Consider the following 18,668-nt stretch of genomic DNA (forward strand, 5'->3'; position numbering starts at 1 on the left):
GAAAATACTCTGGTCTGGAGATTTTGAATTCTTTTTATTATTATGGTAACTATTATACTGCTATTGTACTACCATCAACCAGAAAAACACCATCTTTATTTTAACATAATAGGCAAAAAGAGACCATTTTATGCCCAGAAAAGAAAGAAGGGAAACAGGAAGGAGAGTAGAAGAGAAAAAGGGAGACAGACAGATGTACAGCAAAAAAAAAAAAAAAAAAAAAAAAGGTATCCCAATGACAGGAAAAATCATACGGCATAATGTTCATTGAGCAATCTAATATAGTCACATAACATTCTAAAGGAATTAATAAAATTGCAGACCTTTGTTATTACAAGTTTCATAGAATGCAGAATTTGATTTTTTTCTGTTTCTATATAAGAAGTACAAATAAAATTGATTCTCAATGTTAAATGACATAAGGAAACTACAAATGGATACCAGCATGAGATCATCTTGAAGGAAAATAATGAAACGTCTCTGTTTCCTTCCCTACCCCTAATTCCTCTGCTTGAACACACATTCCCACATCACCAAAGAAATTACACCAGCTGAAGGACTATAACTATTCAAAAGTTGGAAGATTGGTAAAAGTCTAAAAGATGTGCCATTAATTAAAGAATGATTAGCACAATACCCATGGATTAAGAAATAGGAATAGAAAAATAAGACTGACTGCTCTGTTCCTGGTGTCCCAGAACATAGCTCCTCTTTCCAAAGTAAAGTAAAAAAAATCAAAAAACAAAAAACAGTCTATCCCAGAGATGAAAGGTAACCCCTAAGGAACATTTTTAAATGGAAATATCTGATAACATACAGATTGATGATGTGGCTATATCTCTGGAGGCTTACTGGGCACAAATTAAGAAATCATTCCCCTGTCAGTTTCACTGGGCAAAAGTAATGGATGTGGACCATATGCAATACCTATACCTTTATAAGGACATTTTGACCATTAATAATATGTAAGTAATCTTAAATTGCCAAGTATTTAAAAAACATTTTTTTACAAAGTGCTTCTGATCACTGAGGAGTAACCAGAGATGGGACACAACACAGCCGCAAGTTACTGAATGTGTACAGTATGTAAAGTATAACAGGAAAGAGAAAACTAAATTAGATTTCTGCTGGGAGGGTCAATCTAATTTCTGCCTTAAGCATAGACACAGGATGCTGGTTTTAGTGCAATATGAAAATGGTTAACAAACATGATAGATTAAATTTATCATTTTAGGTTAGAAAACAGTAACACTGAGAGAATTCTACTTAATAATTATAAATTAACATGGAACAGGAAATAAGGCCAAAGAAACAGAAACATCATCTTTCTTAACACAGTTACAAGATGCTAATTATAAAGCATTTCATAAAAATATCAATTATATTTCTTTGATGAGGTTTTATTTTTACTGTTGAATTTCCTAAATGTGGTGGGTGGATTTGATGTGTTCAATAAATAGCTAAGATGCTTACTCACACACTGAGCATTTTCATTTTTTTTTTAATTTCTCTGGCCTCACATAACATACCTTAGACAGTCTTTTGGAGGATTCACAATTATGGTCTGCACATGGCTTAGGTCCTTTTTCAGTGTCTAGAGATGAAACTGAGAAAATACATTATATTTTATCAAGGGCCCAAAGTCTGTATCACAATATTAAAATTGGGTTTTGAAATATAGAACATATTTTGAAATATAATATTTCTCTTCCACTAATAATTAAGCAGTTTCCTAATGTTAAACTACACTATTCACAGCTACAAATCTAAGTCAAAGATTAGTTTTATGTAAATCAGGAAAACCTCACTAATACAGTGACCCTAAGAATTAATAATAATGATAGTAACAATAACAATGCCTGGTGATGATAACGATGAAAAGAAGAAAGATCAGAGCAGAAATACATAAAATAGAGAACAGAAAAATCATAGAAAATCTTCACCAAACTGAGTTGCTTCTTTGAAAAGTAAACAAAATTTACAACCCCAAACCAACAATATTATAAATAAAAAAACTGTAATACAACCAATAACAAGGAAACTTAAGGGATCATTAAAGAGGCTACTAGGAATAACTATATACCATTTAACTGTACAACATGGAAGACATAAAAACTTGTGAAGACATAAAAATCAAAGAAGGAATAAGAAAAAGATGACTTAAGGATTTCCATTAAATAATCTTTCTAAATTATTTCATTAAGTTAATTACCACAGTTCTAAAATCTTCAGTTACTTCCCACTATTTATCAAAATATATAAAAAGAAATCTGATTTCTATCCCAGGTCTAGCACTAATAAACACAAGCATATTATTTAATATCTCCTTGAGACCCAGTCTCTACTCTGAAAAACAAGAGGCTAAATATTATGATTTTTTTCATCTTTTTAGCTGTGAAAATACGATTCAAAATATAAATATGTCAATCTTAACAACCTAAGCTCTCTATAACCACAAGCAATTGTGACTATTTTACTTTCCCCAAATTCTCTATATGAGAAGACAGATCCTTGCTCATATTATCAACATTTGCCCAATATGTTATGTAAAATATGTTGGGTAGATAAGCACTGATATGAAGATAATAAAACTGACCATAAAAGTATTAATAATACAGAATACACTTGTGGAATAATGGGAAATCTTCATTATTTCAACATTCTTTTTTGATATCTCCTCAAACCAGTACACATCATGAAATTTCCCTGTTGCCCTCTGAACTGATATCATAAAGAATTATAAAGTATCACAAAGAATACAGTATAGTACATCAGAGTGATTTTGTAAAATCAAACAGGACAGATGTTAAGCTGAAGCAGACCTTCAAGAAGGGCTGTAGATTCGGAAAAAAAGTTTTTTTTTTTTTTAATGGACTATTTTTTAAATCCTTTTAAAATGAGACCATCATAAAACTAGACCTAGGAAATGTAAAATCACTAGACTTATGTATCAAACATATACAACGAAGTTAAAGAAAGCATTTTAAAAATGTAGCCAAATATTTAAAATATTATTTACCTAAGGTAAAGCTTTTGAAACCACTGTTCATTATGAAGCAATTCAGAAGATGGCAGACCACAGTCTAACAATTTAACATAATATGATTATGAGATCAGATCATCATGAAGACACGCAATTTTATTTTTAATTTGAATCTGTATAAAAGTTTAAGGCAAATTGAAAAATCCACCAAAATCTACTATGTATTGGGGCGTGTGGGTGGCTCAGTTGGTTAAGCGTGTGCCTTCAGTTCTGGTCATGACTGGGCTCCCTGCTTGGTGGGGAGTCTGCTTCTCCTGCTGCTCCTCACCCTGTTCATGTGCACGCTCTCTCTCTCAAATGAATAAATAAAAGCTTTTAAAAAAAATCTACTGTACATTAAACTAAAGTAAAATTGTTGGAAATAACACAGAATCCACAGAAATTATCCAGTCTTTAGAATCAGTATAGACAGTGATTAATAAAGTCATTAACATTTAGAATGTTTAAATTATAATCCAGTACTAAAGGTAATAAGAGCCAACAGGCAGTATGCCTCTCTTCCCCCACCGTGTTAGGTAAATCACACAACACTTCTGCTGTCTGGATCAGTTCACTCAATTAGCTCTCTGGATCTGAGAGAGCACAATTTCTTTTGAACCCCTGCCTCCTTTGATATACCTGCTTTACTTAGGCTAGATGGCCAAGCTCATCCTATATGAAATTATGTACCCTTTTCTGTCTTTTTATATGAAACTTTCTACAAAATTTAAAAATGAAAAAGACAGAAATGACATCTGTAAAATGGTGAAGTAGTATACTTCAAGCCACATTCTACCACGGAAATGCTGACAAAAATGGCCCAAAACAGTCAGAATCAAATTTGTTGAAACTTTGGAAAATACCTAATTTTTACACCAATTAAGAAAATGCTGAGTCGACAGAAGTTGACTTATGCACAACACTTAAAGAATCTTTTATCAGAATACTAGCTAACATCAAGCTAAGGACATGAGACATGAGAGATCACATACAACAAAGAATATAGTCTTTACAAAGGTAGTTTCGATAAGTCACTAAACAAACAACTACAACCCACAAGAGCAACAAAAACAAACACAAAAGAGGTGGAGAAATCTGCCTTCATGATTACTACCTGACAGAATATTAAAAATGTAGTTTTCAAAAAAAAAAAAAAACTATGAAGACTGTGAAGAAGAGAGTATGAACCAAACAGCCAAAACAAAAACAAAAACAAAACAAAAAACAAAATAAAACAAACACCAAACTATCCCTGAGAAAGCACAGAAACTGGATTTACTAGACAAAGACTCTATATCTACTGTATTAAATATACTCATAAAACCAAAGGAAATAATGAACACAGAACAACAACAAAGAGGAAAATGATTCTCAACAAACAGAACATATTAATAAAGTGAAAGAAAGGAAATGAAAAAGAAATTCTGGAATGGACAGTTATAACAATGAAAAGGAAGAACTCACTGCAGGCTTCCAATTACAAATTTGATCTTGTGAAAAAATAAGTGAACTTGAGGACAGGTAACCTGAAATTATCAAGTTAGAGAAGCAGAGAGAAAAAGCAGGAGAAGAAATGAAAGCCTAAAGAGATCTGTGACACATCAAGTGTAGCAACATATGTATAATGGGGGTCATAGGTGAGAAAAAAAAAGGAAGGAACTAAAAGAACATTTGAAAAATTAATGCCAGTAATGTCCCAATTTGATAAAAGACATATATCTACATATCCAAAAACATCAATGGAATTCAAGTAGAATAAAGGCAAGGAATTCAACAGTGAAACACATTATAACCAATCTGTCAAAAATAAAGTCAAAGAAATTATCTTGAAAGCAGAAAGAGAGCGAGAAGAAAAAAAGGAACTTGACACTTACTACAAGTTCATAAAAAGATTAATACCAGATTTCTTGTTAAAAAAAAAAAACCCATGGAGGTCAGAAAGCAGTGAGATAACATATTTAAAGTATTAAAAGGAAAAAGCTTTCAAGCAGGAATCCTCTATCTGGAAAAGTATCCTTCAGAAATGAAGAAGAAAGTAAAATATTCCAAACACAATGTTTGCAACATCAGCTAGTAACAGGATGACAGATAGTAATTCAATGCTATGCAAAGAAATAAAGAGCAGGGGTAAACTCATCTCCACAGATATAAGGCAATAATATATTTGTATTTTTATTCTTTTAACTCCACTTTTTTCAAGTATATGATTAAAAAGAAATAACATAATTATAAATCCATATTAGTGATAAACAATGTATAATAATGCAATTACTGAGAACATCGGAGGAAGGAACAAACTATACTGGAGCAGAGTTTTGGTACACTGCTCAAACTAGGCCAGTACTCATTCAAACTATACAGTTACATATTCAAGTTATTAACTGTAAAACTCAGGAAAGCTGCTAAGAAAATAACTGGAATATATTCAGAAAAGGAAAGAAAATAAAATCAAAAATCCTATTTTATAGTCAATTACACATAAGAAAAATCAGTAACAGAAGCATTAAGAAATAAAAAAGATAAAAGAGAACTTCTGGTTTATAGTCCAACATGAAAGGCACTAGGATGCTGTCACTCCTGTCCTCACAAGAAAAGAGGTAAACATACTGAGACTCACAAACTCTTCTTTGATTCATCAGATAACTGAGGTCTCAAGGAAAACTGCTGGCCACACAACTGCAGAGAAAAAAAGGTAGATAGGAGACTTACTGCTTCCTAGGGCAGAAGTCCCACAGCGAGAGCTTGCCAAGGGAAGCTAGTACCAGTAGGAAAAAACTGCAACTTAGAATCTGTTGAAGGCTCACAGTGAGAAAGTTCAAGTATTAAAAAATTCCAGCTCATAGGGACCTCCACACTTTCATGAGTTTTGCCTCCATCAGTCCCAAGAGGTTCTCAGGGAGGGGACTGAAAACAAAACCCCTTGTACTTCTAGCATGAGAAAGAACGAAATAAACATTTTGAAATGCACCAAGAACAGTCACTTGTCTTCAATGAAAGTTTGCCCTAAAGAGAAATATTTTACCACAGCTTAAGCACCTTGAGGTTTACCAGCGTCTAAATGATGTTGCAAACTGGAGATATCCAACTCCAACTACCTGTAGGCTTCCTGCACAAACCAGGAAAGAGAAGGAAAAACACTGCTGAAGGTTTCAGACCAAAGGTCTAAACTGTCTAAAATCCTGAGATCTGGTTGTGAGGCAATAGGATAATTTTTTTATCCTCACAAATTACCACCACATCAACAGGGTATCTTATAAACCAAGAGATTACAACATAAGGATTTTAAATCTCATACCTTATTTAAGGAGAAAACTTTAGGGAAACTCAAAGACAATAAAAGAAACAAAAATGAGAGTATCATGGAAATTTTTAGCCCCTGCAACCTATACTTCTCTTGAAGAGTAAATAGAGCCCAAATCCTAAACAGAGAAACAAATAATATTATAATAAAACATACCTAATTCAGTTCTTACTATAAGGCACATCATGCCCAGTTTTCAATAAAAACTTGCAAGAAATACTAAAAGGCAAAAAAAGTTTCAAGAAACACAGCAAGCCAGGTGTCAGCTGACCATCTAACTTTTGATTTCAGCTCAGGTCATGATCTCCGGGTCATGAGATCGAGCCCTGTATAACAGGTTCTGATTGAAATTCTCTCTCTCCTTCTTAACCTCTGCCCCTCCCCCCTCCACTCACACCCTCTCTCAAAACAAATAAAATCTTAAAAAAAAAAAAAGAAACACAACAAGCATTACAATCATACTTACAAATGGCAGAGACATTGACATTATCAGACTGGAAATTTAAAATACCTATGACAATATGCAAAGGGCTCTAATGGAAAAGGTAGACAACATGCAAGAACAGATGGGCAATATAAGGAGAGAAATTAAAACTCTAAGAAAGAATCAAAAGGAAATGCTAGAATCAAAAACACCATAAAAGAAATAAATGGCTTCCATGAGCTCATCAGGAGATTCAATGTGGCTGAGAAAAGAATCAGACTGGACTGGAGACTGAAATATGTCAGTGGTCACTTCTGACTCTAAAAAGTAAAGTGATAAAATGACGGGAAAAAAACAAACAGAAAAGAATTTCCAAGAACTGTTGAACATTAACAAAAGTTACAATGTACATACAAAAGGAACCCAGAAGAAAAAGAATGAATGAAATGAAAAGAATCTTTTTAGCAATAGTGGATGAGAATTTTCCAGTTAATGACAGACAAAAGCAGAAATCCAGGAAACTGACAGACAACATGCAGAATAAATACTGAAAAATCTTCACAGGGGTTTACCATATTCAAACTATAGAAAATCAAACAAAAAGAAAATGTTGAAAGAAAGAAGAGGGAGAAAAAAAATTCTTACTAATAGAGAGGAAGGATAAGGTTTACATCGGGGAGGATTCTGAGAAGATGGCAGCGCAGAAGTCTCCCCTCATACACAACAATTTCAGTGGAAGAATCTGTGCCATGTAACTGTTTTGGAATTCGGGAGTCTATGGAATTATGGCAATTTCCAAAAGAAGGCTTGGACAGCAAATTGTTGTTAATTTCAGTCAATTTTGGCTCTTAGCGCAGTAGTGGCTCCCCATCCAACATCCCAAGAACCATGGCCAGCAGCTGTGTTTGTATTTTTGAATTAGTTTGTACACAGCTTGTGGGAGCCAGGATGGGGAGGGGGGAACCACAATCCTGACCTCCAAATATCAGATGTGTGCTTGATTTGCTCACTGCATCTTCTTTCACAAAGATGCAGGTAAGAGGCAGGCGGCCATTATTGCTGCACTTCCTTCTGTGCCACAAGCCCCTCTCACACAAGTTGAGATGACTCACAGGAGACCAGAAAGGGCCTGTGCCCCTTTTCACCTTATTTTTCTCTTTTTCCTTTTTGGGTAGCCAGGCATTAAACAGTAGGATATTCAAAAGCAACATATATGGGAAAAATTAGGAAGTGACCATATATGCACAAGAAAGGTAAAAGATAATACCTGAGAGAACTTAAGTTTACACCTCACATGGACCGTTGGCACAGAAAGAGCCACTGATTTAAAAAAATAAACAAAACAACAACAAAATAAACAAACCCTGGAAAAGGAGAAGAATTCTACACTTACACTATTAGATTCAAGTGCCCAGTGTTCAACAAATCTTAAGACATATAAAGAAACAGTATGGTCCATTCAAGGGAAAAAAGCAAATCAATAGAAACTATCCCTGAAAAACACCTGCTATCAAGTTTACTGGACTAAGACTTTAAAACAACCCCCTGAAAGATGGGAATAGAATTAGAGATGTAGATAAAGTGAAGATTATGTATGAACAAATGGAAATATTAATAAAGAGACAAGAAACATAAAAAGAAACTCTGGAGCTGACAAGTAGAACTGAAGTGAAAAAGTCACTAGAGTGATCTGAAGGCAGATGTGATCAGGCAGAAAGAACAATCAGCCCGCTTGAAAACAGAACATTAGAAATTATCAAATCTGAGGAAAAGAAAAAGACTGAGGAAATGTGAGCAGAACCTAAGAAAATTTCTGAACATCATCAAATGGACCACAATATACAGTATGGGAGTCCCAGAAGGAAAGAGAGAATGTATCAGAGCAATCATTTTAATAAATAGTGGCTGAAAACTTCTCAAATTTAATGAAATCATGATTATAAACATCTAAGAAGCTCAACAAATACCAAGTAAGGTGAACTCAAAGAGACTCACAGAAAGACACATTAAAATGAAGCTTCTGAAAGACAAAGAATCATGAAAGTAGGAAGAGAGAAGTAACCTGTCACATACAAAGGATCCTCAATAAGATTATGAGCTGATTTTGCATCAAAAATTTTAGAGGCCAGATGTCATAGGCTGATATATTCAATGTGCTAAAAGTTTTTTTTGTTTGTTTGTTTGTTTGTTTTTAAGTATCAACCAAGACTCCAATAACATGCAAAATGGTCTTTCAGGAGTAAGGGAAGAATTAAGACATTCCTTGATAAACAAAAGCTAAGGGAGTTTGTTACCACTAGACCTGCCCTGCAAGAAATGCTCAAAGGAGTCCTGCAGGGTGAAAGGGAAGGACACAAGAGAGTAACTTGAAGCCCTATGAATAAAGACCTTGATAAAGGTAAATATATGAGTAATGCTAAAAGCTACTATTATTGTAAGATTGGATTCTAACAGCAATGTTTACATGATTTAAGAAGCTATTTAAAAACAATTAGTCTAAAAGTTCGTATTACTGTAACTTTGGTTTGTAACTTCACACTTTACTTTCTGCATAATTTGAGAGAGTAAATTCATTTAAAATAATTATTAGTTTATATTTGTGGGCAATTTATAAAGTCACAATTTTATGACACCAGCAATGGAAAAGGGTGGGAACAGAACTGTTAAAGCACACACAAAAAAGACAAAGATACTTTAAGAAAACAAAATTATAGATCATATCACTAATAAACACTGATGCAAAACTCAACAAAATACTAACAAACTGAATTCAGGAGCATATTAACAGGATAATAAGCCATGATTAAGTGGGATTTATTACCAGAATGCAAGGATAGATCAACATACAAAAAATCAATCATTGTAAGACACCACATTAACAGAATGAAGGGACCAAAAAACCCACATGACCATCTCATTTGATGCAGAGAAGTCATTTTACAAAATTCAACACCCTTTCATGGAGAAAGACACTCAACAGTGCAAAAATAGGAGGAAAATCCCACCATATAATGAAAGACACACACATATATATCATCAATAGCCAATATCACATTCAGTGGTGAAAGACTAAAAGCTTTTCCTCCAAGACCAGGAACAAAACAAGGATGTACACCTTTGCCATTTCTCTTCAACAAAGTACTGGAAGTTCTAGCCAGTGCAGTAGCAGTAAGGCAAGAAAAAGAAATAAAAAGTATCCAACTGGAAAAGAAGTAAAATTATTTTGGTTCACAGATGATGTAACATTATATGTAGGAGTAAAGATTCCACAAATAAAACTGTATAAACAAATTCAGCAAACTTGCCAGATACAAAGACAGCTGCATTTCTATATACTATAACCAACAGCATGAAAAGGAAAATATGAAAATAATTTCACTTAAGATAGCATCAAAAAAAAAAAAAAACCACCTAGGAATTAACTTAACCAAAGAGGTGAATTATTTATACCATGAAAATAACAGAGCACTGCTGAGAAAATAAAGAAGACATAAATGAATGGAAATGTACCCATGTTCACAGATTAGACGACTTAATATTGTTAAGGTGTTAATACTATCTGGCAGAAATGGAAAACCAGATGCTAAAAACCATGGAATTGCAACTGACTTCAAATAGGCAAAGCAATGCTGAAAGAAGAACAAAACTGAAAGACTCTCATTTTCAAATTTCGAATCTCACTTTACAAAGCTATTATCAAAACCGTATGATCAAACAGTGTGGTACTGGTATAAGGACAGGCATACAGAAAAATGAAATAGAAGAGTCCAGAAATAAATCCATATATCTATGGCTAGCTGACTTTCAACAAGGGTACCATCACAATTCACAGTCTCCAAAAAATGCTGCTGGGACCACAGAACACCCACACTTCAGTGAAGACTGGATCCATATTTCACAGTATATAAAAAAAATTACCTCAAAATCAATCTTTGACCTAAATGCATAGGTAAATCTTCAAAATTCTTAGAAGAAAACAAAGGAGTATACAAAAAAGATCAATAAACAATTTAAGATTACTCTTCAAGGAGAAAGAAAGAAAGAAAGAAAGAAAGAAAGAAAGAAAGAAAGAAAGAAAAAGAAAGAAAACAACTTATCCCAAAGATTAGAAGAAACGAAATAATAAAAATTAAAGCAGATGTCTTCTTTGGAAAAATGTCTTTTCATGGCTTCTGCCCATTTTCTGGGTTGGATTATTTTGGATTATTTGTTTGGGTGTTCAGTTTTACAAATTCTTTACCTATTGTGGATACTAAACCTTTATCAGATGTATCATCTGCAAGTATCTTCTCCCATTCCATAGGTTGCCTTTTAGCTTTGTTGATTGTTTCCTTTGATGTGCAAATCTTTTTATCTTGATTAAGTCCCAATAGTTTATTTTTGCTTCTGTTTCCCTTGCCTCTGGAGACATGCCTGGGTTCTCTTCTAGGACTTTATACATTCAGGTCTCACATTTAGGTCTTTAGTCATCCTTTCACATGTAACTGTCCAGTTTTCCCAACACCATTTGTTGAAGAGACTGTCTTTTTCCCTTTGGATATTCTTTTTTGCTCTGTTGAAGATTCACTGATTGTATAGCTATGAGTTCATTTCTGGGTTTTTTAATCTGTTCCACTGATCTATGTGTCTATTTCTGTGCCAGTACCATACCGTTTTGATCACCATAGCATTTGTAATATAACTTGAAGTCCAGAATTGTGATGCCTCCAAGCTTTGCCTTTACTTTTCAAGATTGTTTTGGCTCTTCAGGGTCTTTTGTGGTTCCATACAAATGTTAGGATTGTTTGTTCTAGTTCTGTGAAAAATATATTTTGGTATTTTGAAAAGGGTCGCATTAAATGTATAGATTGCTTTGGGTGGTATAGACATTTTAACAATATTTGTTCTTCCAATCCAAGGGGGAGGTTTGTAGGGGGATGGGTTAAATGTGTGATTGGGATTAACGAGTGCACTTGTCATTATGAGCACAGGGTGATGTATGGAAGTGTTGAATTACTAGAATGTACACCTGAAACTAATATAACATTGTATGTTAACTAACTGGAATTAAAATAAAATCTTACAAAAATGAAAGCAGAAATAAATGGAATAGGGAATAGGAAAAAATAGATATTAGTAACAAAAATGACGGCTGGTTCTTTGAAAAAGTAAATTGATAACTTTTAGCTAGATAAGCAAGAAAAAAGAGAGGCTCAAATAAGTAAAATTATAAATGAATGAGGAGACATTACAACTGATAGCACAGAAATACAAAGGATCATTAGAGACTGCTATGAATAACAATATGCCAAAAACTTGACAACCTGGAAGACATGAGTACCTTCCTTAAAAAAAAAAAAAAAAGATTTTATTTATTTATTTGAGAGAGAGAGAGAGAACAAGCGGGGAGAGAGGGGTAAGGGCAGAGGTGGAGAGAAAGAGAGAGAATGTCAAGCATACTCCACGCTGAGCGCAGAGCCCAACATGGGACTCCATCTCATGATGCTGAGATCATGACTTGAGCTGAAATCAAAGAGTCAAATGCTTAACTGACTAAATCACCTAGGCATCCCAGAAATGGGTACATTCTTAAAACATACAATCTAACAGGACTGAATCATGATGAAATAGAAAATCTGAACAGATCAATAGCAATAGAGATTGAATCAGCCCCAAAACAAAAATCCCAGAACCAGGTATCTTCACTGGTGAATTCTGCCAAACATTTTTAAAAAAATTAATGTTAATACTTCTCAAATTCTTCCAAAGAACTGAAGAACGGGTTACATGTCCAAACTCATTTTACATGTCCTGATACCAAAGTTAGATAAGGAGACTACAAGAAGTGAAAACTATAGACCAATATCTCTGATGAATATAGAAGGAAAGATTCTCAACAAAATACTAGCAAACCAAATTCAATAGCACATTAAAAGCTTCATACCCTATGATCAAAGAGCATTCATCCCTGGAATGCAAGGATGGTTCAACATATGCAAATCAGCAAGTGTGATACATCACATTAGTAGAATGAAAAATAAAATCCCGCGATCATCTCAACTGATGCAAAAGTATTTGGCAAAATTCAATAGCCACTCACAATAAAAACTCCTAATAAACAGGGTATAAAAGGAAAGAACTCCAACATAATAAAAGCCATATACGACAAGCCCACAGCTAACATCATACTCAATGGTAAAAGGTTGAAAGATTTTCCTCTAAGATCAAGAACAAGGCAAGGGTGCCTACTCTCACCATTCCAATAAAATCATAGTATTAGAAGTCCTAGACCAAGCAATCAAGCAAGAAAAAGAAATAAAAGGCATTTGAATAAAAAATGAATAAGTAAACTGTCTCTGCAGATGATGTGATCTTATATACAGAAAACCAAAAAGACCACCAAAAAAATTGTCAGACCTAATAAACAAATCCAGTAACCTTGTGGGACATAAAATCAACATACAAATATCAACTGCATTTCTATACAACAATGACATATCACTTTAAAAGAAATAAAGAAAACAATCCCACTTATAATAACATCAAAAATAATAATATACTTAGGAAAAATTTAAACAATAAGGCAAAAGATCTATACGCTGAAAACAGTAAGATATTGATAAGGAAACTGAAGACTCACAAATAAATAGAAAGATATCCCATGTTCATGAATTTAAAGAATCAACACTGTTAAAATGTCCATACAACCCAAAGCAATCTATGGATTCAATACAATCTCTACCAAGATTCCACCAGCATTTTTTACAGAAATATATTTAAAAAATACTAAAACTCTTATGCGACCACAAAAGACCCTGAATAGCCAATGTATTTCTAAGAAAGAAAACACTTCTAATTTCAATGTACATTACAAAGGTATAGTAATCAAAACAGTATGGTACTGGCATAAAAACAGTCACAGATCTATGGAACAGAACTGAGAGCCCAGGAAATAAACCCATGCACATAAAGTCAAGGAGAAAAGAACACTCAATGGAGAAGAGATAGTCTCTACAATAAATTGTACTGGGAAAACCAAACAGTAAGTCACATGCGAAAGAATGAAACTGGACTCCGATCTCACACCACTCACAAAAATTAATTTGAGTTGGATTAAAGATTTAAATGTAAGATATAAACCACAAAATTCCTAGAAGAAAACATACAAGAAAGCTCCTTGACAGTGAACATGCCAATGACTTTATGAATAGGACACCCGAAAGCACAAAAAATGAAAACAAAACAAACAAAAAAACATGTGGAACTACGTCAAACTAGGAACGTTCTTCACAGTGAGGGAAAAATTGTCCGTGTGTGTGTGTGTGTGTGTGTGTGTGTGTGTGTGTCCATACACAATGGAACAGTATTTAGCTATGAAAATTAAGGAAATTCTGCCATTTGCAACAAAGTAGATGGACCTTGAAGGCATTGTGCTAAGTGAATTAAGTCAGACAGAGAAAAATAAATACTTATGATCTCATTTACATATAGAATAGACAAAAATCACTCACAGGAACAGCGAACTGATTGGTGGTTGCTGGGGTAGCAGGTGAGGCCTGAGGAAAATGTATAAAAGTAGACAAAGGGTACAAATTTGTAGTTATAAGAAGGATAAGCACACGGATATAATGTAGAGTGTGAGTTATGTGGGATATAATGTGAGTATAGTTAATAATAATGTAGTGTATCTTTGAAAACTGCTAAAAGAAAAGATTTTAAAAGTTCTCACTATAAAAAAATAAGATAAAATAAATTGTAACTATAAGAGATCATGTGTTAACTTTGTTGTGATCATTTATACATATTTGTACATACACACACACGCACACACACACACACACACACACACAATCCTTATGTCATACTTCTTAAACTTACATACTGTTATATGCCAATTTGTTTCAATAAAGCTGGAAAGATAACAAAAATTGGGCAAAGAATTTGAATACAGTTTTCTCCAAAAAAGATATACAAATGGCTGATAAGCACATGAGATGTTCAACATCATTAGTTATTAAATGCATACCAAGCCCACAATGCCTCATTTCAATTGTATATCATCTCTTTCCTCTTATGAGTTCAACTTTACTTTCAAGGTCTTCTAAGGACTATTAAATGCTTATTAATAGCACTTATTAAACACACTGGGTACAAAGACCTCATAACTCATGGATGCTAACAGTGAGTCCTTGAAGAGCTAAAGAAAGAGTCTTACTGTGATACTTTGTCTCAGTCTCATAGACTAACTTTCAAAATTTTCTGGAGAGGGAGAAAGGTAGTAAAGAAGATAAAAGACAGTGAAAATGGGGTTGAACTCTCATTTTTTTCCTGTAAAGCTTCACATCTCAGTTTTGTCTAAAAATTCAATCCTAGATGGCAAAAAGCCAAACCAAAATCAAACCAAAACAAACAAAACCCCGAAAAATTGAAGAAATGGGTGAGCACAATCAAACATCAGCAGCAGAGGAATCAAGGACAGAGTAAGGAGGAAAGGAAAACAGCAAGCAATATCATTTGAGATGGAAAGAGAATGAGTCCTATTGCCAAGGGGACCCAATAAAAACATATGGAGAGTTATTCCACAGAGTTTATTCATAAACGGGCCTTTTATAAATATACATATAGGTACAAAATCAATTCTTTGTTTTCAAGAAAACATTGGGCCTCCACTCTGTCTTATTAGGAAAAGCACTGTAAGCTGTTAGAATGGTCCCTCTGGTCTATAATATTAACTCATGTTATTAGATGCTTTTACAGATTAAATCTTTATAACAGCTAAATATCACAACAGACATTTCTTTATACTAAATTCTATTCTTTAGTGAATTACCACAGCAAGGCTTAGTTATTATTGAGAGTGCCAACTTTTTATTAAGAAGAATTTTATTTGGGGGCCTATCAGAACTAAGAGAACATGAAACATATTCAGATCTATAACATTTACTTTCAAAAAATGCTGCAGGTAATTCCCATGTCTTCAAAATTTGCTTTTTGTTTTCAATTTGTTTTCATTAAAGAATTGTATATACTTACCTGAAAATGTAAAGAACAATTCATTTTGCAAACCAGCTCTTTGCATTTTAACACGATGGCATTCCGACTTCAGTAAAGAAACTTCACAGGAAAGGTCAAGAACCAATTTGCTTAAAATCTGAAGAAGTTTCTTCTCAAAGGAAATATTATAGATACTATTGCAGGGAGCTGCATGATATCGAGCTGTGAACTGGTAATAATAATGAGGCTCACGATAAGCTGTAAAAAATTAAAGAACAACACAAAAGTCATTATTTAAACGATTAAAATATATTGCAACTACTAAGAAATCATTGCTTGGAATAAGTTCATAGTATTTTTATACCCATACTGAGGAAACAGGGATACAGGGATTATGTCACATGTCCGATGCCTATGGTATCAAAACTAAGATTCTGGGTGCCTGGGTGGCTCAGTTGGTCAAGGGTTCAACGCTTGATTTCAGCTCAGGTCAAGATCTCAGGGTTGTGAGGTTGAGCCCCATCTCAGGCTCTGTGCTCAGCAGGGAATCTGAGATTCTCTCCCTCTTCCTCTGGCCTCCCCCACTCCCCACTGGTCTGCTCGCTTGCCCTCTCATGCTCTCTCTCAAAAATAAATAAATTTTCAAAAAAACCAAAATTAAGATTCTAACCAAGAAGCCTACCCCATACATAGTTTGTGCCCTTAACCAATACATTATTCTTCCTAAAACTTAGGAATAAAAGTTCTCTAAGTTTAAATATTCATCTTAAAATAAACACTAGCCCTGTAATTACTAACTATAGGGAAAAACTAGTATGTTTCTCATAAATCTACCAGTTTTATTGAGTTCCATTACAATATCTGAAACTGAGAATGTTTTTTCTAACCATTTTGAAATCTCACTGAAATAATAGGAGAAATATAAAAATGATAGGAATCCATAATTTTATATATATATGTATATATGTGTGTGTGTGTATATATATATATGTGTGTATATATATATATATATATATATAATGTAACCACATTCTGTGACACAATGACAACAAAATCAAAATCAACAACGAAAATCTGTCAAACCCTTTAAAATAAAATACTGCTAAATAAAAAATGGCATATCCAATGAAGTAATGATGACTAAAAATATTAAAACAATTATAGCAGCATGACAAGACAGTTGGAGAAACGGTACAAGCCCATTTCCCAATGAAAGTAATGTCAATTACTTTTAGAAAACAACCATTATAACCTCTGACAATGGTCCTAATGTAAGCAGAAAGAGATGGGGGTTCCCAGAAAAAGAAAGACATAGCTTTCTGGGCATAAGAAAAGTGATTTCAGGCCCCGGCCATCTTAGGAAAGCATATAGGAATGAACAGCCTGTGCCAGACCAGGAGACAGTCTAATTGTATCAGGAACAATAAATTAATGATAAAATTCCCAGTGCTATTTTGATCAGAAACTCCAATTTCCAAAGATGGCGGGGGAGTAGGGGACCCCTTTTCCAGCTGGTCCCCTGAGGCGAGCTGGATAGGTACCAGACCATCCTGAACATCCACAGAATCAGCCTGAGACGCAGGAAGATACATCTGGATCTGTACAAATGAACATCTCCAGCAGTGAGTATTGAGGTACGAAGCCGTGAAACCGCGCACGGATATCAAAAGATAAATGGAAGGGGGAGGGAGCTGCCGCATTCGGGCACCAGGAAGAGGTAGCCACATGCACGGGGGAGTGGGCGGACTAGAGAGCGGACTGAGACCATGAGCCAGGGAACGTGGGCGACCAGTCTGACAGCCGGAGCTTTGGAGCGCCCTCGAGCCACACTGAGACGGAGCTCCGGAGCGCGGGGGCGGGGGCGGCTGGCGACTGGCGGTGTTAGAAACACAAAGGACAGAGACGCGCCAGCCCTGGAAGTGAGGGCTGGGACTCCGGCGGTGGGGTGCACATTCAGGGACGCTGCAGGGTTGAGCAGCACCAACAGAAACAGAGTTAAAGTGGCCAGAACATCAATGGAGAAGAGTCTGCGATCCCTCTGTTCTGAGACAAAGGCTGAGATTCGGCTACTGCTGCTCAGACTCTCAGAAGAGGCACAGCAAACTGCCAGGGAAAGCCACCAGAGAACAAAAGCCTGGAAATACCGGCTCAAGGTGTGCCCATCCCCATCCCCCATCCCAGGGGACACAGAGACTCTACCCAAACAGGGTTGCCTGAGTATCGGCGGGGCAGGCCCTTCCCCCAGAAGGCAGGCTGAAAAATCAAGAAGCCCATATCCCTAAGGTCCCTATAAAACAAGTGTGCGCTGCCTGAGTCCTGGTCAATAATCTGGGCTCTGGACAAGCCCGCAACCTCTCCTCATTAGAATGATGAGGAGGAGAAATCTCCCCCAGCAAAGAAAAGACAATGAGTCTGTAGCCTCTACCACAGAACTAATGGATATGGATATAACCAAATTATCAGAAATGGAATTCAGAGTAACAATGGTCAAGATGATGTGCAGACTTGAAAAAAGTATTAACAAAAATGTTAATGAGAATATAGAATCTCTAAGGGTGGAAATGAGGGCGAATCTGGCAGAAATGAAAAATTCTATGAGCCAAATGCAGTCAAAACTAGAGGCTCTGACGGCCAGGGTGAATGAGGCAGAAGAATGTATCAGCGAATTGGTGGATGGGTTAGTAGAAGAGAAAGCTAAAATAAAAACGTGGCTCAACAAAATCCAATCTCAAGAATGTAGGTTACGGGAGATTACTGACTCAATGAAATGTTCCAATGTCAGAATCATTGGCATCCCTGAGGGGGTGGAGAAAAACAGAGGTCTAGAAGAGATATTTGAACAAATTGTAGCTGAAAACACCCTAATCTAGCAAAGGAAACAAGCTTTCGTGTCCAAGAGGCAGAGAGGACCCCTCCCAAGCTCAACCATGACAAACCTACACCACGTC

The 18,668-nt window shown here is 35.1% G+C and overlaps 1 protein-coding gene across 4 annotated transcripts in view; it reads right to left on the minus strand.

Annotated features, from left to right (window-relative positions):
• ZPBP (zona pellucida binding protein) overlaps positions 1 to 18,668 on the minus strand; it is a 119,263-nt gene that overhangs the window by 64,903 nt on the left and 35,692 nt on the right. For all 4 annotated transcript variants that reach the window (XR_015724079.1, XM_087861236.1, XM_045788498.2 and 1 more), the window contains 2 exons: positions 15,760 to 15,978; positions 1,530 to 1,606 (listed from right to left, as the gene is read on the minus strand). Coding sequence is in view for 3 of the 4 variants with exons in the window: in XM_087861236.1 (XP_087717362.1) it covers positions 1,530 to 1,606; positions 15,760 to 15,978 (296 nt within the window). In the remaining variant the exon portion in view is untranslated. The remainder of the gene's footprint in view (positions 1 to 1,529; positions 1,607 to 15,759; positions 15,979 to 18,668) is intronic.

The sequence above is a fragment of the Ursus americanus genome, chromosome 3 (genome assembly GCF_024610735.1).
Source record: "Ursus americanus isolate L20-20 chromosome 3, mUrsAme1.1.p, whole genome shotgun sequence".
NCBI classification, from domain to species: Eukaryota; Metazoa; Chordata; class Mammalia; order Carnivora; family Ursidae; genus Ursus; species Ursus americanus.